Here is a 19,400-nt window from a genome sequence, read left to right as displayed (position 1 = left end):
CCCTTCCCCATCCCCTCTACCCCTTCCCCATCCCCTCTGGCCCTTCCCCACCACCTCCACCCCTTCCCCATCCCCTCCACCCCTTCCCCATCCCCTCTACCCCTTCCCCATCCCCTCTGGCCCTTCCCCATCCCCTCTGGCCCTTCCCCACCACCTCCACCCCTTCCCCATCCCCTCTGGCCCTTCCCCACCACCTCCACCCCTTCCCCATCCCCTCTGGCCCTTCTCCATCCCCTCTGGCCCTTCCCCACCACCTCCACCCCTTCCCCATCCCCTCTACCCCTTCCCCATCCCCTCTGGCCCTTCCCCACCACCTCCACCCCTTCCCCATCCCCTCTGGCCCTTCTCCATCCCTTTTCCACCTTCCCCGTCCCCTCTCCGGTTTGGGGACAGCAGTGACCCCCCCGTCCCGCTCCCAAGCCCAGGTTTAACTCCGGGCTCAGCCCCCGCCGTGTGTCCCCACCATCCCGCCCCGTCCCACCCCGAGGACAAGTGTCCGGGCTCGGGGTGCGGGAGGAGGTTCACGCACGGGACAGGCCCGGAGCTGGGGCCGGGGACAGCGTGTCCCCGGGCAGGGACAGGCGTGTGGATGGCACCGCCGAGGGGAGCCCCGGAGCCCAAATTCCCTCTGCAGACCATGGCTGGAGTTGGGGTACCGGGAAACACCGTGGGAGCAGGGCAGCCCTGCACCCCGGGATCGGGGCATCCCCACGCCGTGGGACTGGGACATCCCTGCACCCCGAGATTGGGGCATCCCCACACCGTGGGATTGGGACATCCCTGCACCCCGGGATCGGGGCATCCCCACACCGTGGGATTGGGACATCCCTGCACCCCAGGATTGGGGCATCCCCACCATGGGATTGGGACATCCCTGCACCCCGGGATCGGGGCATCCCCACACCGTGGGACTGGGACATCCCTGCACCCCGGGATTGGGGCATCCCCACGCCGTGGGATTGGGACATCCCTGCACCCCGGGATCGGGGCATCCCCACACCGTGGGACTGGGACATCCCTGCACCCCGGGATCGGGGCATCCCCACACCGTGGGACTGGGACATCCCTGCACCCCAGGATCGGGGCATCCCCATGGTGCAGGAGCAAGGGCACCCCTGCACCCCTGGATCTGGGCATCTCCCCACCATGGGACTGGGACATCCCTGCACCCCGGAATCGGGGTATCCCCACACCGTGGGATTGGGACATCCCTGCACCCTGAGATTGGGGCATCCCCACACCGTGGGTTTGGAACATCCGTGCACCCCAGGATTGGGGCATCCCCACACCGTGGGACTGGGACATCCCTCCACCCCAGGATTGGAGTGTCCCCATGCCACAGCAATGGGGCACCCCTGCACCCCATGACTGGGGCATCTCCACAGCATGCCATTGGGATATCCCTGCACCCCCAAATCAGGGCATCCCTATGCCATGTGATCGGGACATCCCTGCACCCCTGGATCTGGGCATCTCCACACCGTGGGATTGGGACATCTGTGCACCCCGAGATCGGGGCATTCCCATGCCATGGGATCGGGACATCCCTGCACCCCCAAATCAGTGCATTCCCATGCCGTGTGATCAGGACATCCCTGCACCCCGAGATCGGGGCATCCCCATACCGTGGGATTGGGACATCCCTGCACCCCCAAATCAGGGCATTCCCATGCCGTGTGATCAGGACATCCCTGCACCCCGGGACCGGGGTATCTCAATGCCACAGGAATGGGGTACTCCTGCACCCCAGGATTGGAACATGCCTGTGCCACAAAAATGGGACATCCCTGAACCCCCAAATCAGGGCATCCCCCCACCGTGTGATCGGGACATCCCTGCACCCTGGGATCGGGACATCCCCATGCTGTGGGGTTGGGGCATCCCCGTACCCGGGGATCGGGGTATCCCTATGCCAGGGGAATGGGGTATCCCCACTCCAAGGGACTGGAGCATTCCCACACCTTGGGATCGGGGCACCCCCATATCTTGCGATTAAGGTAACCCCATGCTATGGGAATGGGACATCCCCTAGGACACCCCCATACCCCAGGATCGGGGTACCCCATGCCATGGGAATGGGACATCCCCTAGGACACCCCCATACCCCAGGATCGGGGTACCCCATGCCATGGGAATGGGACATCCCCTAGGACACCCCCATACCCCAGGATCGGGGTACCCCATGCCATGGGAATGGCACATCCCTGTACCCCAGGACTAGGGTACCCCCGTGCCATGGAAATAGGACATCCCCACATCCCTGGGGCACCCCCATACCCTGGGATCGGGGTACCCCCATACTATGGGAATGAGACACCCACACCCTCCGGGATCAGGACCCCCCCACCCCCCAGGACTGGGGGATCCCCATGCCGCGGGGTCAGCGTATCCCTCCATCGCTGGGTCGGCGCAGGTCCACGGGGGACCCCCAAAAAAGACTCACCACCCCGCTCCCCGCGATGCCATGGGGACACCCCGCATGGGGACACCCCGGCCGAGCCCCTCACCGTGGCCAGGCGCCGCTTTGGGGGGGCTCACCTGCACAGGTCCCCTCCGGCAGCTCGGCGTCCCGGGGGTCCCGGGCGGACGGCTCCCCCTCCGCGTCCATCGCCGCCGTCCCAGCACGTTCAGACGGGGGGACCCTGCCCGGGAAGGGGGGGGGTGGGAGAAGGAGCAGGCAAAGAGATGGGGTGACGTGGGGGCACCCCAAGGGGGGGTCCCAGCTGCACCCCAAGGGGGGTCCCGAACTCCTCCGTGCCTCAGTTTCCTCTCCTGAGGCTGAGAGGTTGGGGGGGCACCAAGGCCATGGGTTGGGGTTTGAAGCATCCCCCTCCCCATCCCACCGGCATCCCCCGCCGCCATGGCCCCCACTCCTCTCATGGAGGGGCCCCCCCAAGCTGGGGGGGGGGGGGCTACGCTCCCCCCGACTCTGCCCCGAGCATCGCCGCCATCTCGGGGGGCACCGAGAAGGGGAAAAGGGGGGGGGGGCCCTGTCCGCCCTCCTTTTTTTTTTGGGGGGGAGGGGGGGGTCCCTGGCCCCGACTCACCGCTGCGGCCGGCCTGGCCGGGGGGCCTGGGGGGGCCCGGGGGGCGGCGGTGGGGAGCGGCGGGTGGGCCGGAGCGGGAGCGGGGAGCGGGGAGGCCGCGAGCGGAAGGGCCTCCCCGCATGGCCGCCCTCGGCGCCCGCCGGCTGCCGGATGGCGCAGCTCTATGGTCGGGGGGCTTCGGCCCCCCGCCACCGGCCCCGAATGTCCCCCCACACCCCGCCATGGGGAAGGGACCCCCCCCAGGGGGGTACGGCCAAGGGGTGCGGGAGGAGATGGGGGGGCCCCCCCGCCATTGCGGGCCTGGGTTCGGCGGCAGGACAGGCCCCGGGGGGGTGTTTTGGGGTGTCCCCCCCCTCCCCAGTGTGTCTGGGGGGTTTTGGGGTGTCATCCCCCCCCGGTGTGTCCGGATTTGTGGGGGTACTGGGGGGGACGGGGCCCTTCTGGGGGTCCTGCTGGTGCTGGGGGTTTGCAGCCGGGGGGGCTTTGGGGGGCAGGGGGGGTCTTTTGCCCCCCCCCATCCTGCCTGGCGCCAGATGTTGGCAGCTGGGGGGGGACAAGGGGGGGACACGGCTCCCCCCCCTCCCCCAAAACACCCCACTGGGCCCTTGCAGCTGGAGGGAGGGGGGGTGTCAGTGCCCCCCCCCCCAGCACCCCAATTCAACCAGATGTTGGCAGCTGGGGGGGGCATTGGGCTGAGAGTTGGGGTCCTCCAGCCCCCCCAAACGCTCCCACCAGATGTTTGCAGCTGGATGGAGCCGCCAAGGGGGGGACACGGGAGGAAGAGGGGGGGCACCCAGTACCCCCCCCTCCATTGGGGACCCCCCCCGGGCAGGAGGGACCCCCAGCTCCCACCCGCCCCCCGCTCAGCTCTATGGTTTTAACCCTTCCCGCCCCGAGCAAGGGTTGGGCCCGGCGGCTGTTGGCTGAGCAGCCGGACTGGGAGTCACTGGTTTGAACTGGTGGCGGGTGTGAGCTGGCAGCGATGGTCACTGTGGGGGGTTGGTGCCATGGCACAGGCGGTTCGGTCCCCGGCAGGTTTAGGGGTGCAAGTCCCAGTGTCACTTGTGTCGGGGTGCTGGGTCACCCCCCGAGCTCGGCTGTCGCCTGTCAGGCTGTCGGGTCACCCCTGGGCTGGGCTGTCACCCTTTCAGGTTGTGTCACCCCCAAGCCTGGATGTCACCGTGTTGGGGTGTTGGGTTCACCCCTGGGCTGGGCTGTCACCATGTCTGGGTGCTTAGTCACCCCTCAAGCTTGGCTGTCACCTGTCAGGCTGTTGGGTCACCCTCAGGCTGGGCTGTCACCCTTTCAGGGTGTTGGGTCACACTCTCAAGTTTGGCTGTCACTGTGTTGGGGTGCTGGGTCACCCCTCGAGCTCGGCTGTCACCCATCAGGCTGTCAGGTCACCCCTGGGCTGGACTGTCACCCTTTCAGGGTGTTGGGTCACCCCCCAAGCTTAGCTGTCATCGTGTTGGGGTGTTGGGTCAGCCCCTAAGCTTGGCTGTCACCCTTTCAGGTTGTGTCACCCCCAAGCCTGGATGTCACCGTGTTGGGGTGTTGGGTTCACCCCTGGGCTGGGCTGTCACCATGTCTGGGTGCTTAGTCACCCCCCAAGCTTGGCTGTCACCCATCAGGCTGTCGGGTCACCCCTGGGCTGGACTGTCACCCTTTCAGGGTGTTGGGTTACCCCCCAAGCTTGGCTGTCACCATGTTGGGGTGCTGGGTCACCCCTGGGCTGGACTGTCACCCTTTCAGGGTCACCCCCCAAGCCGGCTGTCACTGTGTCGGGGTGCTGGGTCACCCCCGGCTGGGCTGTCACCCCTCAGGCTGCCGAGCCAGCCCGTGTGACAGGGCTGGGCTGTGGTGACAGCCCGCTTGGGTGTCCGAGGCAGGAGCACACTCAGCCACCATCCAACTGTCCCCAACAGGCGGGGACAAACACCCAAACCCCGTTCCCCACGGTGATGCCCTGGTGTGACCCAGCACACGGACACCCCAGTATCACCCGTGCAGGGAGCCTCTGGTGTCACTCTCACAGGGACCCCCCGATGTCACCCAGCACAGGGACCCCCCGGTGTCACCCTCACAGGGACAGTCCAGTGTCACCCTGTTTAGGGATCCCCTGGTGTCACCCTCACAGGGACCCCCCGGTGTCACCCAGTGCAGGGACACCCTGGTGTCACCCTCACAGGGACAGTCCAGTGTCACCCTGTTTAGGGATCCCCTGGTGTCACCCTCACAGGGACACTCCGGTGTCACCCAGCACAGGGACACCCCAGTGTCACCCTCACAGGGACAGCCCGGTGTCACCCTGTTTAGGGACCCCCCAGTGTCACCCAGCGCAGGGACCCCCCGGTGTCACCCTGTTTAGGGACCACCCAGTGTCACCCTCACAGGGTCCCCCCGGTGTCACCCAGAGCAGGGACCCCCCGGTGTCACCCTGTTTAGGGACCCCCCGGTGTCACCCTCGCGGGGACCCCCGGTGTCACCCAGCAGCGCTGTCCCCCCGGGTGGCACCTGCGGGCCTGGGCCCAGGGCGCTCTGGGGGTGCGCCAGGCCCCGTTGCCATGGCGACGCCGGAGCCGGGGGTCCCCCCAGCGCTCCCAGTTGGGGCCACCGGAACCCAGCGGGTGCGCAGGGAGAGGGCGGATTGGTGGAGAGCCGGGAGAGGGGCGGGGCTTACGGGCGGGAGCGGCTGGCGATTGGAGGAGAGCCCAGAGAGGAGGGCGGGACCTCCGAAGGCGGGGACGGAATAGCCCGGAGAAGGCGGAGCCTCGAGGAACGCCGGGAGCCGGATTGGCGGAGAGGTGGGCGGGGAGGGGGCGCGGCCTGCAGCTGCGCATGCGCCGCTGCGCACTCCCGTCACTTCCGGGTGCTGGCGGTTTCCGCCTCCCGCTGGGCTTGGAGCGGCCGCACTGGGACCGCGCGGAGCCCCGGGACCCCCCCCGGGACCCCCGGGACCCCCCGCGACCCCCCCCGGACCCCTCCGGGACCCCCCGCGGCACTCGGTGCGGCCCGGGCAGCTCTTCCCGCTCCCGCCCCTCCCCGCCGCAGCGGCGGGGCCCGTCGGGGCCTGTCGCCGGGGGCTCGACGGGGCCGCCCGGGGCATGCGGAGGCGGCCGGCCGGCCGGCCCGCACTATGTGGTACATCATGCAGAGCATCCAGAGCAAGTATTCGCTGTCGGAGCGGCTCATCCGCACCATCGCCGCCATCCGCTCCTTTCCGCGGGACAACGTGGAGGATCTTATCGGCAGGGTGAGCCGCCCCCGGGGCCCGGCCCGGCCCTGGGCCGCTGCGTGAAGGAAACGGAGGGGTTTAGGGGAGGGGGCCGAGGTGCGACACCCCCTCCGTGAGCCAGCGGGGAGCCCCGGTGCTGCGGGAGGGTTTCTGTCCCCGTTTGGCGGCTGGAGGGCCGGGCCGGGCGGTGGGCATCGCTCCCCGCTGCTTGAAGGCCGGATCCATGGGCCCGGGCCAGTTGTGTGAGATCCAACAAGGCCAAGTGCCGGGTCCTGCACTTGGGTCACACCAACCCCAGCAACGCTGCAGGCTTGGGGGAGAGCGGCTGGAAAGCTGCCCGGAGGAAAAGGACCTGGGGGTGCTGGTCGACAGCTGAACGTGAGGCGGCCGTGTGCCCAGGTGGCCAAGAAGGCCAGCGGCATCCTGGCCTGTATCAGAAGTCGTGTGGCCAGCAGGAGCAGGGAGGTGATCGTGCCCCTGTGCTGGGCACCGGTGAGGCCGCACCTCGAATCCTGTGTTCGGTTCTGGGCCCCTCACCACAAGAAGGACATGGAGGTGCTGGAGCGTGTCCAGAGAAGGGCAACGGAGCTGGGGAAGGGCCTGGAGCACAAGTCTGATGGGGAGCGGCTGAGGGAACTGGGGGTGTTCAGCCTGGAGAAGAGGAGGAGAGGGGAGACCTCATCGCTCTACAGCTCCCTGAAGGGAGGTTGGGGCGAGGGGGGGGGTCGGTCTCTTCTCCCAAGTGACAGCGATGGGACGAGAGGAAATGGCCTCAAGTTGCGCCAGGGGAGGTTTAGATGGGACATGAGGAGAAATTTCTTTACGGAAAGAGTGGTCAGGCCTTGGACCAGGCTGCCCAGAGAGGTGGTGGGGTCCCCATCCCTGGGGGGATTTAAAAGCCGTGTGGGTGAGGCGCTTGGGGACGTGGTGTGGTGGGCGTGGGGGGTTGGGTTGGCGGTTGGACTCGATGATCTCAGAGGTCTTTTCCAACCTTCCTGATCCTGTGATTCTAAGGCCCGTCGGGGTGAGGTTCTTGTGCCTGCGCCCGCCCTTGGCCCCGCGCAGGGCAGGTCTGGGAGCTTCGCCTCAGCCCGGGTCGCTCTTAGGGGCAGCGGAGAGCCCTGGCTAAGCCTGACTGATCCGGGCAGCTGCTGAGCTATTTCGGGTGGCGAGGGCTCCGCCGAGCCTCTTAAACCTCCTCGGAGATGCCCTTTCAAAGCCCGCAAGCCCCCGGGGCTGCCTCCCGGCAGGGGATGCTCCCAGGGCAGCTCAGGCTGTGCCGGAGCCTCACCCGGTGGCTTTTGAACAGCGGCCGGTTTATTTACCGGAGGCGGAGCGCCCCGCTTGCGCTTCCACACCCCCCCAGTGCTGTGCCCGCTGTCGGCCTCGCACCAGCCGTTCCTCCTGATCCTGCCGGAGCAGAGAGCCGGGCAGCGAACCTCTGCAGGGGTTATGCCAGACCCCTGCGGCACCCGGGTTTCTTCAGGCATCGTTTAGTGAGGATGAATTAATTAAAACCAAGGCTGGGAGCAAGGACACAGACTGTCGAGCGCTTCTGCCCGGCGGGGAGCTCTGTGTAACCGCGGTACCCGGCCTGAAAACAAACCCCAGGGCTTGCGCAGGAGCGTTACGCCGGGTATCTATTAATAAACCTTTTCTAACGATGCAAATCAAGGCGCATCAGCCGCTGGCTTGGGGGTGGAAAAGGGCCAAGAACGGGTGGGTTTGCTAATCCCGGCTGTGGTTTCCTGTCTTTTCGCAGGGCGCGGATGTGAACTGCATGCACGGCACCCTGAAACCGCTGCACTGCGCCTGTATGGTGGCTGACGCCGACTGCGTCGAGCTGCTGCTGCAGAAAGGAGCGGAGGTAAAGGTTTTGAAAGAACAAAAACGCGTTAAAAAACGCAAAGGTCCCTTTGAAAAGGGGCCGGGAAGTCAGGAGGCGGCGGCGGGCGCTGATAAACAGCTGAGATTTGAGCCGATGGTTTTAAGCAGTGCCGGTTTTGTGCCCCTCTTAGGGCTAAATGGCCCCAAGTGAAGGTTTCTCGTCCCAGCAGAGAGTGAAATGTTTGTGCCCGAGATCTCGGGGGTGCCCGCTCCTCCGGGGAGGGAGTTTTGCGGTGGAAGCCTGAAGGAAGAATTGAAATCCATATATTCCCTGATTTTTGGCACTTCCTTCTGGCCGCCGGCAGGTCGTACCCCCCACTCCCTGCCTCATTTTCCCACCCGCTAAATTTGGGATGTGGGAACGGTTTCGCGCAGCGCCGGTGGAGCTTCCCCTGACGCCGGCAGGAGCTGGGGTACCTCGGTGACCCCTAAATCCTTTCTCCTCCCTCCCCTTCTCCTGCAGGTCAACGCCCTGGATGGCTACAACCGAACAGCCCTTCACTACGCGGCGGAAAAGGACGAAACCTGCGTGGAAATCCTCCTGGAGTACGGGGCCAACCCCAACGCGCTGGACGGCAACAAGGACACCCCGCTCCACTGGGCCGCCTTCAAGAACAACGCCGAGTGCGTGCGGTCGCTGCTGGAGAACGGCGCTTTGGTGAACGCCCGCGATTACAACAACGACACGCCGCTCAGCTGGGCAGCCATGAAGGGTAACCTGGAGAGCGTCAGCATCCTGCTCGACTTCGGGGCGGAGGTTCGGGTGGTTAATTTGAAAGGTCAAACCCCCATCTCGCGATTGGTGGCGTTGCTGGTTCGGGGATTGGGTACGGAACGCGAGGATTCCTGCTTCGATCTTCTCCATCGAGCTATCGGACATTTTGAGCTGAGAAAAAACGGCAGCATGCCCTGGGAGGTGACCAGGGATCAGCAGCTCTGTGAAAAGCTCACCCTGCTCTGCTCGGTCCCCGGTACCCTACAGACGCTGTCGCGTTACGCCGTGCGCCGCAGCCTGGGCGTGCGGTTCCTGCCGGAGGCGGTGAAGCAGCTGCCCTTGCCCACCTGCCTGAAGGAGTACGTCTTGCTCCTTAGCTAAGCGAAAGACGAGGCGCCGGGCTTCTTCCGCGCCGGCGTTCGGCTCCCTTCATCACCGCTTCCTCGCGGCAGCGCCGGGAATGAGGTTGACAGCTTGGTTTTGGGACTCGCGGGTGCCAGATTTCCCTTCCCGGTCGCCGTCCCGGGTTTCACCCTGCTCCGCTCTTCCGCCTGAGCGGGCGCAGGGCAGCGGGGATCCATCGGTGCCTCGCAGACGGCTCCGTGTTGTCTCTCTCTGCCCCCAACGCCTGCTCGGCGGCTCCTCCCACGCGCTTTCCCCTCAATTTCGGCCTCGTGAGATGAACAATCCCCCTTTAATGGCAAATTATATCCCAGCTGTTGGATTAACCTGGTTTTTTTTCCCTTTTTTTTTTTTTTTTGGCGTTGGGGCAGACCGTGGGGAAAGGAAGGCTTTCTAGGTGTGGGGAGAACGGGGAAACCCTCCTTCTTTGAAGGACCTGAGACAGAAAATCAAGAAAAGGCGTTGTCGGAGCCGGAGAAGTCCTGCGGGACTTGGTTTTGCACCGTCAACTCACCGTTTTGGTGTTGATTTTCTTTCTGTGCGTGTACATACAGATTTTAGGAGGAGGCGTGAGGATGTGCCGGTAGCGGGGCACCGGGCAGGACCCCCGTGGGCAGCGCCCGCTCTCTGTTCGGCACGGCTCGCTCCCGGCGGCAGCGGCCTCCCCGCACGCGCCGTCGTGTATTCACGGAAATAAACGGCTCGCCGCGCGCTGGAAGGTGTGTGTGTCGCACGCTCGCGGCTGGGCGCAGCGAGGGAGCGCAGGGGGGTCGGCCGCGCTCTTTTGGGGTCCTCCCTGAACGGGGAGGGTGCGTCAGGGTGGGGTTTTGGGGGTGCTGCTGGTGGTGGTTTCGTTCCCGTGCTTGTTTTCGGCATCACGTACAGTCCCCGTCACGCCTCTGAGAACCGTAACGGCACCCCGTCCGTGGTGACGCCTTGTTAAACCCTCGCGCTGACGAGTTCTGCGTGGGTTTTACCTCCGACCGCGGCCTGTCCCCTCCAATCCCCCTCGCTGCTCCCCCACCCGCGCCTCCGCCCTTATCTGGGGGTTTTTTGGGATCTTGACGATGCACCGAGCTGCATCATCCTCCCCGTGCGCATTCCTCGCCCAGGGATCCCGGGAGAGCTGCCCCATGCTCTCGGAGGCGAAGTCAGGCGGGTAAACTTTGATAATTGCTTTATGGGAGAAAAAAAATCAGATTATATATATTTTATTCCTCCCTGTTGTGCTGGGAAACGAAGCCGTCGGGACCGGGGGTGCGTGCGGGGCTGTGGGAGCCACGTTCGCCTTCCCCAGGGGGTGAGCGCCGGAGCGTTGGAGCATGATTCGTGTTTGCCACCACGAGTGAGTGACGAGTTTATTGAAGCATCTTAATTCTGAATTTTTAACACTAAAGTGGTGCCCTGGGGACTTGACCCAGACCGTTTGTTCTCAGCTCATCGCTACATCCCACCGCAACGCTTGGGGAACCGCTTTTCTGTTTAAAAAGCCCATAAAATACCTAAACCAACCCAAAATTTACCCTGAGGAAACCCTCTGCTTTGGGAAAACCGCTCTTTTGCCGAGGCAGCGGGTGCCCTCGGGGCGTGGAGGTGCTGCCTGGCTTCCCGGGGGGTGCGAGCTACAGCGGGAAGCGCTTGTTTCGGAGGTTCCCCGGAGCGACACGGGGACGTGGTCTGGGGCGGGGGAAGCCGTGCCGGCGATCGCTTTTTAGATGTTGGACTCGAGCGAGATCCCCTTGCGCGTGATGTGCTCCAGGTGGGCTTTCTCCGAGGTGTCCAGCTCGATGTTGTACTTGGCCAGGATTTTTAGGATGGGACGAAGCTTCAGCCACCACTGTTCCTTCGGGATGCGGTGCCTGGGTGAGAGGGAGAGGGCGGCGTGATGGTCCCGGATGGAAACAACGCTGCTTCGCCCGGGGAAACATTCCTGTATTTATCCTTCCTGAGACTGGGGCACGGTCTCAGGGGTGCGGGAGGGGAAAAAGGGGGGCACCTACTCGAAGTCCGTCTGCTCCTTGAGCTCGGTGATGGGCTGGAAGACGAGGCTGCGCTTGCGCATGCCCAGCAGACAAGCCGAGTCGGCCGTGTTGGCAAAGATCCGACCTGCGAGGGGAAGCGGGGAGCGGGCTCAGTGTTTTGGACCCTTCAGGAGAGGAGAGCACCCCCCAAAATCTGCAGGGGAGCCCTTTGCATTGAGATATCGGAACACGCGTGCACCTCGGGAAAGAGACGGGGGTTTGCTTTTGGCTGTGGGGAAGGGTGGGGGGGCTTTGGAAACAAGGCAGAGAACCCCCCCGCTCCCGGTGTGGCACCCACCGTGTCGGGAGCACTCCTTGATCTTCCCGGTGATCCAGGCCACCGCCTTGGCACCCATTTTGGTGCCGAAATTCCTGTCGAAGGGGGTCGGGGTGCCGCCCTGCGCCGGAAAAGCCGCCGGGTGAATGGAGGCGGGGGTAAAACCCCGGGCGAGGGTCTCCCAACCTGCAGCCCCTTCCCTGGGGGGGCCACGTTCCTGCTACCCGGGGGGGGGTCCGTACCTGCTGCATGTGTCCCAGGACGTTTTTCCGGCAGTCGAAGATGCCCTTCCCTTCCTCCGAGTAGACGTTGTAGATGAAGTCGGTGGTGTAGTTCTCGTTGCACCGCTCGTTCCTGCGCCAGGCGGAGGGAGGTGGGCTCGTGGGGGGTGGCACGAGCGCGGCAGGTCTCAGCCGCCCCCCCACCCCCCCATCCCATCCCACCCCGGGGACGTACCTGAGCACCAGCCCCCTCTTCACCGTCGTCTTCATCTTCTCGGTTAAATGCTCCACGTTGACCTACGGGGAGCAAGAAATGGGTATTGGGGGGCTCGGAAGCGGGAATAAATGCGGCCCCCACCACCCCGGGGCTGCGGCGATGCCCGGAATGGGGGGACACGGGGTGTGCGTGGGGTCCCCAACCTGCAGGTCGCGGATGTTGAAGTGCTCCTCGTAGATGTAGGCAGCATCGGCGCCGGCCGCCAGCCCCGCCATGGTGGCCAAGTAGCCACAGAAGCCGCCCATGGTCTCGATGATGAAGACGCGGCGCTTGGTCCCGGCTGCCGACTGCTTGATGCGGTCACAGGTCTAGCGGAGGTGGAAGAATTGGGATGGAAAAAAAAAAAAAGGGATTTAGGTTAACGGGTGTTGGTTTTAAATGGGGAGGGGACTGGGGGGGTGCGGGGCCGCACCGTGGTGATGGTGTTGAGCGCGGTGTCGGCGCCGATGCTGAAGTCGGAGCCGGGGACGTTGTTGGAGACGGTGGCGGGGATGATGCAGAGCGGGATGCAGAGCTCCTCGTACTTGGCCCTCCCCTCCATCAGCTCCAGGCTGCCCGTGAAAGCCTGCGGGGTGTCGGGGGGGTGTCGGGGGGGTGTTGGGGGGGTGCCGGGTGCCGGCAGCTGCCCACCCCCTGCCGCCACCGCTTCCCCGCTCACCTCGAAGCCGCCGATGATGATCAGCCCGTGGATGCCAAAGTTGCTGATGTTGGTGCTGATTTCCTCAAAATATTTCTTGGGCAAGGTCCTGGGGGGGTGAAACCTCCCTGGCTGAGCCCACCCAGGGTGGGGGGCTCGACTTGGGGACCCCCCCCACAGGATCCCCCCCGGGAGGAGCGTTACCTCTTCGTCCCCAGTTTGGATCCTCCCAGCCCCGTCCAGCCGCCGACCCTCTCCCAGCTGATCTCTTCCACCTGGGGGGAAAGCAGCAAGTTAGGAGGGAACGGGAGAAGGATTTTGGGGTGCGCCGGCCGCATCAGAGCGATATTGGGGTAACCCGATGCCCCCCGGGCTGGGGGTTGAACCATGACGGGGCTGGGGTGAGGAAGGAGGTCCCGGGGGGGGGGATCCCCCTTCCCTATGGGACCGTGGTTGCCGCTTTTTGGGACCGTACCCCACAATGCGCACCCCCTTTTTCCCCGGGGATCGCACCTTCCCGTAGGCGAGCCCTTCGAAGCCGTCGTGCACCGCCAGCATCTGGTGCCCGTGGATGAGGCCGATCCGCACGGTCGACCTGACGGCCGCGTTCATGCCGGCGGCCGGGGCGCCCACGTTGAGCACGGCCAGCGTGTAGCCGCTCTGCGGGGAGGGAGGAGTTGGGGTTGTGGGGTTCGGTGGGGGGGGTCCCCGCCACCCCCTCCCCGCTGCCGTACCTTGGTGGAGGGGGGGCGGATGTGTGCCAGCAGCTTGTACACGTTCCAGTTGTTTTGGAAACTCCTGCAAATTGGGGGGGGGGGGGAAGGTGGGTGTGGGTAACCCCGGAGCCCTGACTCTACGGACGCTCACCGGAATGGGGTACGGGAATGGGGTACGGGAATGGGGTACGGACGCTCACCGGCCCCGCAGCTTCAGGGCGTCGTCGAAGCGCCCCTCGTTCATCGCCGTCGTCACGTCTTTGGTCTGCGGGGAGCAAAAAAGGATGGGTTTGCACCGCACCGGCGGGGTTTGCAACTGTGCCAGCCAAATTTCCACAGCACCGCATGGGTTTGCACCGCGCCGGCTGGGTTTGCACCGCGCCGGCTGGGTTTGCACCGCGCCGGCTGGGTTTGCACCGCACCGCCTGGGTTTGCATTGCACTGGATGGGTTTGCATTGCATTGGATGGGTTTGCTTTGCACCCGCCGGGTTTGCAACCGTGCCGACCAGATTTCCACAGCACCGCATGGATTTGTACTGCACCCGCGGGGTTTGCTTTGCACCGGCTGGGTTTGCATCGCACCCGCTGGGTTTGCAACCGTGCCGACCAGATTTCCATGGCACTGCATGGATTTGCACTGCACCCATGGGGTTTGCACCGCGCCCGCTGGGTTTGCACCGCGCCCGCTGGGTTTGCATTGCATTGGATGGCTTTGCATTGCCCTGGATGGGTTTGCTTTGCACCGGATGGCTTTGCATCGCCCCCGCTGCGTTTGCAACCGTGCCGACCAGATTTCCACAGCACCACGTGGATTTGCACCACACCCGGCTGGGTTTGCATTGCCCTGGCTGGGTTTGCATTGCCCTGGATGGGTTTGCTTTGCACCGTGTGGCTTTGCATCGCACCCGCCGGGTTTGCAACTGTGCTGACCAGATTTCCACAGCACCACGTGGATTTGCACCGTGCCAGCTGGGTTTGCATTGCATTGGATGGGTTTGCTTTGCACCCGCTGGATTTGCAACCGTGCCGACCAGATTTCCACAGCACCGCGTGGATTTGCACCGCACCCGGCTGGGTTTGCATTGCCCTGGATGGGTTTGCTTTGCACCGTGTGGCTTTGCATCGCACCCGCCGGGTTTGCAACCGTGCCGACCAGATTTCCACAGCACCGCGTGGATTTGCACCGCGCTGGCCTGGTTTGCACCGCACCCGGCTGGGTTTGCGTTGCACTGGATGTCTTTGCACCGCGCTGGCCGGGTTTGCACCGCATTGGATGCGTTTGCACCGCACTGGCTGGGCTTGCATCGCACCCGTCTGCGGGGAGCCCGAGGGGTGCTCCTGGGGGTCACCCCCCCCCCGCTCACCAACTGGACGCACTCCATAAGGGGCAGGCGCACGGCTTGGTTGCCCGAGAGGCTGACGACGCAGGCGGGGGTGTCGGGGGTCCCCTCCAGCAGAGCCATGACAGCTTCAACACCCATCCGGCTGCCCTGCGGGGACAGGGACGGGGACGGGGACGTTACCCCCTCCCCCGGACCCCCTCTCCCCCAGGGCCGGGGTGGGAGGGAGCTGCCTACCAGGATGCGGTCGAAGGCGGAGGGCGTCCCGCCGCGCTGGACGTGGCCCAAGATGGTGACGCGGGTGTCGTATCCCAAACGCTTCACCACCAGCTGCAAGACAGGGATGCGCCTGGATCCGGCCCCGCAGCCGGGCCGGAAAAAGGGCTGGGAAAAGGGAAAAAAAAAAAAAAAAAGGGGGGGTTCCCCTCCCCTCCCCGCTCACGGTTTTGATATCGTCGGAGGTGATGGCCTTGCCGTGCTTGTCGATGGCGCCCTCGGCCACGATGATGATGTTCAGCCTTGAGCCGCCCAGGCGGGTCTGGGGGGGCACCCAGGGGGTGACGATGGGGACGGGGACGGGGACGAGGTGCCCGCCGGAGCCCGTCCTACCTCCGTCAGCCGCCGGCACAAGTGGTCTTCCCAGTCGTCCTCAGGAGGGGACTCGGGGATGAAGACCCAGTCGGCGCCGCAGGCCAGGGCAGTGATGAGCGCCAGGTAGCTGGAAGCGGGTAAAAAAAAGAGGCTGTTTAGGGTTTTTTTTTTCACAGTTTCTTCATCGGGAGGCGGATCCGAGTGGCAGCGCGGGGACGTACCCGCAGTGGCGACCCATCACCTCCAACACGAAGGTCCGTTGGTGGCTGCGGGAGATACGAGTTTTCACCCCACGACAAACCCGAGTGGGGCCTGGACACTTGGGGTCTCCCCCATCCCGGAATGGGGGACGCTGGGGGGGGGATCCCCGTCACCTCTGGGCCGTGGTGGTGATGGCATCCACGATCTCCGTGATACGGTGCAGCGCCGAGTCGGTGCCGATGGTCATGTCAGTGCCGCAGAAGTCGTTGTCGATGGAGCCCACCATGCCCACGATGTTCAGGTGACTCGATTTCTTCGCCTCCTCCGCTGTGATCCCCCCTGCCGCAGGGTGGGACACCCCCTTTTCCCTCTGTCCCCCCCCCCCCCCAAAAACATCCCTACGGGGCCAAACACCAGCACAAACCTCCGGCGTGGGGCAAAAACCCCCACCTTTTTGTGTACGACCGCCCCCCGATTTTGGCGCAGACTCCCTGATTTTGGTACAAACCCCCCTTTTCATCCCCCAGATGAAATTTGGGGGGGGGGGGGGTCCCGTGAGGGGACACACACACACACACACACACGTACCCATTTTCACCAGCTCGGCCAAGAGGCTGCTCCACTCGGCCCGAAAGGTATCGGCGCCGGTGAGGCTGCCGTCGCCGCCGATGACGCAGAGGTTGGTGATGCCGCGTTTTACCAGGTTCCGGGCGGCTTTCAGGCGTCCCTCGTGCGTCCGAAAATCCTGACACCGGGCGCTACCGATGACCGTACCCCCCTGCGGGACCCCTACGTGGGTGCTGGGTCCCCCCCACCAGCACCCCAATGTCCGTCTGTCCATCCCTCCTCCCCCCCCCTTCCCATCCCGGCTCCGGTTTCGGATTATTTTCAGGCGTCGCGGCGTAAGGTTACACCGTATTGCCCAGCCCCCCCCCCCCCGCCATCGGTGCACCGAGCTGGCCGGGCTCAGCGGCCGCTCACCAGCTGTAGCATCATGGAGACGCTCTCCCACGTGGCCTCCTTGATGTTGTCCCCACCGTCCACCAGCCCTTGGTAGCCCTGGAAATGGGGGGAGACACAACCTGATGTTGAAATGAAACCCCAAGGTTTGGGGGGGGGGGCTGGGAATATTGGGGGGGTGGTGTCAGCACCAACCTCGTGCACGAAGTAGACCTTGGCGCCGGTGTAGATGCCCACCCGCACCGCCGCACGGACGGCCGCGTTCATGCCTGGGGGGAGGAGGACAGCGTCACCCTGGGGACCCCCCCAAAGCCATCGTTTCCTGCCCCCCCCCCACCTTGCACAGCGCCAGGCTCGGGGGGCCCCCCCCCCGCCCCCCCCCCCGGCACGGATCCGGCCCCACAGCTGCCCGGGTTATTTTTGCCCCGTTGACATTTAGCGGCGGCGCGTCCCGCCGCGTGACACCGGGTGACAAGCGCCGCGGCGGAGGGGGAGCCGAGCGGAGACCCCCGCGGGCTGGATGAACCCCCCCCCGCCCCCGGCCTCTCAACTGGGGTACCCCCCCCATCCCTGGGGCGCAGGACGAGCTTTGGGCTGAATCTCTGCGGTTTTGGGCAACCCCATCGGCTTCGGGGGCGGCGCTGCCGCCGTCCCTTTAAGCCCCCCCCCCCAAATTTTGGCATGGGGTACGTGCACCCAGATCCCCCCCTCTGCACCCCAAAACTCCCCTTAACTCTGCCCCATCCCAAGGTCACCCCCAAAACCGCAACCTGGAGAAAACCATTGGAGCGACTCAACCGGCCGCAGGATCTGGCTACCAAAGTCCCATTTTCACCTCGTTTCTCCCCAAAACGGGGTTCGACCCTGACACAACCGCTGGCTTTCGGGGTCACCGGGGTGTCCCTTACCCTGGGCGTCCCCCCCGGAGGTGAGGACGGCGATGGCTTTGCCGGCGCCCAGGCTCTCGGCGTGGCCGTGTCCCAGCGGCGTCTGCGCCATCTTCTTGGCTGGAAAAAGAGGAAAATTGGGTAAAAAAATCAAAAAAAAAAAAGAAAAAAAGGGTGGGAAGGGCGGCGAGGTGCCCCCCGTCCCGCTGGCACCCGCCGACTGGCACCCGCCGCCCCGCCGGCCCCTAAATGGGGCCCCCGGGGGGAGGGACGGCCCCGCTGGCTGCGGGGGGGGGTGTCCCCTCCCTGGCATGGGGGGGCACGGTCCTGCGGGTGCCGGTCTGTCCTCCTGACTGGTGCCAGTCTGTATTCCTTACTGGTGCCGGTCTGTCCTCCTGACTGGTGCCAGTCTGTATTCCTTACTGGTGCCGGTCTGTCCTCCTGACTGGTGCCAGTCTGTTCTCCTTACTGGTGCCGGTCTGTATTCCTTGCTGGTATCTGTCTGCCATCCTTACTAGTTTCTGTCTATCCTGACTGGTGCCAGTCTGTTCTCCTTACTGGTGCCAGTCTGTCCTCCTGACTGGTGCCAGTCTGTATTCCTTACTGGTGCCAGTCTGTATTCCTTGCTGGTATCTGTCTGCCCTCCTTACTAGTTTCTGTCTATCCTTACTGGTGCCAGTCTGTCCTCCTTAATGGTTCCAGTCTGTATTCCCTGCTGGTTCCACTCTGTATTCCTTACTGGTACTAGTCTGTATTCCCTGCAGGTACTGGTCTGCCCTCCCTACTGGTGCCAGTCTGTCCTCCTTACTGGTACCAGTCTGCCCTCCCTACTGGTACCAGTCTGTCTTCCTTACTGGTGCCAGTCTGCATTACCTGTGGGTACCGGTCTGCCCTCCCTACTGGTATCAGTCTGTCCTCCTTACTGGTGCCAGTGTGTCTTCTCTACTGGTATCAGTCTGTCGTTCTCACTGGTTGCGGTCTGTATTCCCTGCTGGTTCCAGTCTGCTCACGCTGCTGGCACCAGTCTGTACGCGTTACTGGGACCAGTCTGCCCTCCCTGCTGGTGCCCGCGGGCACTGACCTGGTGGGTGCCCCCCCCTGGGGGCGGGGGGGAGGAAGGTGAGGAAGAGGAGGACGGCGGCGAGGGAGAGCGCGGCCGAGACGAGGAGCCGGGAGGCCTCGGGGGAGAGCTCGGGGACGGCCACCATCGCCCGCCGCTGCTGTAACGGGACCGGCTGTAACGGGACCGGCTGTAACGGGATCGGCTGTAGCAGGAGCGCCCACAGGGATCGGCTGTAACGGGATCGGCTGTAACAGGATCGGCTGTAGCAGGAGCACCCACAGGGATCGGCTGTAACGGGATCGGCTGTAGCAGGAGCGCCCACAGGGATCGGCTGTAACGGGATCGGCTGTAGCAGGAGCGCCCACAGGGATCGGCTGTAACGGGATCGGCTGTAACAGGAGCGCCCACAGGGATCGGCTGTAACGGGATCGGCTGTAATGGGATCGGCTGTAACGGGATCAGCTGTAACAGGATCAGCTGTAGCAGGAGCGCCCACAGGGATTGGCTGTAATGGGATCGGCTGTAACGGGATCAGCTGTAGCAGGAGCGCCCACAGGGATCAGCTGTAACGGGATCGGCTGTAACAGGATTGGCTGTAGCAGGAGCGCCCACAGGGATCGGCTGTAACGGGATCGGCTGTACCGGGATCGGCTGTAGGGATCAGCTGTAATGGGATCAACTGTACCGGGATCGGCTGTAGGGATCAGCTGTAACGGGATCAGCTGTACCGAGATCAGCTGTAGGGATCGGGATCGGCTATACTGGGGTCGGCTGTAAGGATTACACTCCCATAGGGTGATCCACTCCCCATAGGGAGACAGCCTATAGGGTGACAGCCCCTATAGGGTGACACTCTCCCATAGAGGGGTACACTATAGGGTGACACCCCCCCATAGGATGATCACCTTCCCATAGGGGGACA

General features: G+C 64.6%; 2 protein-coding genes across 4 annotated transcripts; one reads left to right on the top strand and one right to left on the bottom strand.

Annotated features, from left to right (window-relative positions):
- The first annotated feature begins 6,098 nt into the window (after positions 1 to 6,098).
- ASB8 (ankyrin repeat and SOCS box containing 8) lies at positions 6,099 to 10,004 on the top strand. Its single transcript, XM_075134046.1, has 3 exons — positions 6,099 to 6,300; positions 8,045 to 8,149; positions 8,633 to 10,004. The coding sequence occupies exons 1-3, from the start codon at positions 6,184 to 6,186 to the stop codon at positions 9,263 to 9,265; spliced, it is 855 nt and encodes a 284-aa protein (XP_074990147.1). The 5' UTR covers positions 6,099 to 6,183; the 3' UTR covers positions 9,266 to 10,004.
- A 477-nt stretch (positions 10,005 to 10,481) lies between these two features.
- PFKM (phosphofructokinase, muscle) lies at positions 10,482 to 18,071 on the bottom strand. 3 transcript variants are annotated; one of them, XM_075134034.1, is made up of 22 exons: positions 17,437 to 17,535; positions 16,724 to 16,797; positions 16,550 to 16,627; positions 16,157 to 16,346; positions 15,742 to 15,907; positions 15,589 to 15,633; positions 15,386 to 15,494; positions 15,219 to 15,314; positions 15,014 to 15,106; positions 14,801 to 14,926; positions 13,636 to 13,700; positions 13,454 to 13,517; positions 13,233 to 13,379; positions 12,924 to 12,994; positions 12,741 to 12,828; positions 12,495 to 12,647; positions 12,226 to 12,390; positions 12,041 to 12,102; positions 11,827 to 11,938; positions 11,606 to 11,705; positions 11,287 to 11,392; positions 10,482 to 11,145 (listed from the first exon to the last, which is right to left on the bottom strand). In XM_075134034.1, the coding sequence occupies exons 1-22, from the start codon at positions 17,525 to 17,527 to the stop codon at positions 10,998 to 11,000; spliced, it is 2,349 nt and encodes a 782-aa protein (XP_074990135.1). In that variant the 5' UTR covers positions 17,528 to 17,535; the 3' UTR covers positions 10,482 to 10,997. The 3 variants fall into 3 exon arrangements, with proteins under 3 accessions (XP_074990135.1, XP_074990133.1, XP_074990134.1); XM_075134032.1 differs by having other exon boundaries at positions 12,495 to 12,828; positions 17,437 to 18,071; XM_075134033.1 differs by lacking the exons at positions 10,482 to 11,145; positions 11,287 to 11,392 and having other exon boundaries at positions 11,405 to 11,705; positions 17,437 to 18,071.
- Between the last annotated feature and the right edge of the window lie 1,329 nt (positions 18,072 to 19,400).

This window comes from Calonectris borealis, chromosome 30, assembly GCF_964195595.1.
Source record: "Calonectris borealis chromosome 30, bCalBor7.hap1.2, whole genome shotgun sequence".
NCBI classification, from domain to species: Eukaryota; Metazoa; Chordata; class Aves; order Procellariiformes; family Procellariidae; genus Calonectris; species Calonectris borealis.
This window is presented reverse-complemented; position numbering and strand designations above follow the sequence as displayed.

Bases quoted from the DNA above. Each gene is read 5' to 3' on its own strand.
- PFKM (XM_075134032.1), bottom strand. From the start codon at position 17,728: ATGCCAGGGAGGGGACACCCCCCCCCGCAGCCAGCGGGGCCGTCCCTC. The intron at 12,103-12,225 runs GTTGGGGACCCC...TGCTCCCCGTAG, and splicing joins TCAACATCCGCGACCTGCAG to GTCAACGTGGAGCATTTAAC. The intron at 11,393-11,605 runs GTGGGTGCCACA...TTCCCCTCGCAG, and splicing joins CAAGGAGTGCTCCCGACACG to GTCGGATCTTTGCCAACACG.
- ASB8 (XM_075134046.1), top strand. From the start codon at position 6,184: ATGTGGTACATCATGCAGAGCATCCAGAGCAAGTATTCGCTGTCGGAG. The intron at 6,301-8,044 runs GTGAGCCGCCCC...GTCTTTTCGCAG, and splicing joins TGGAGGATCTTATCGGCAGG to GGCGCGGATGTGAACTGCAT. The intron at 8,150-8,632 runs GTAAAGGTTTTG...CTTCTCCTGCAG, and splicing joins TGCTGCAGAAAGGAGCGGAG to GTCAACGCCCTGGATGGCTA.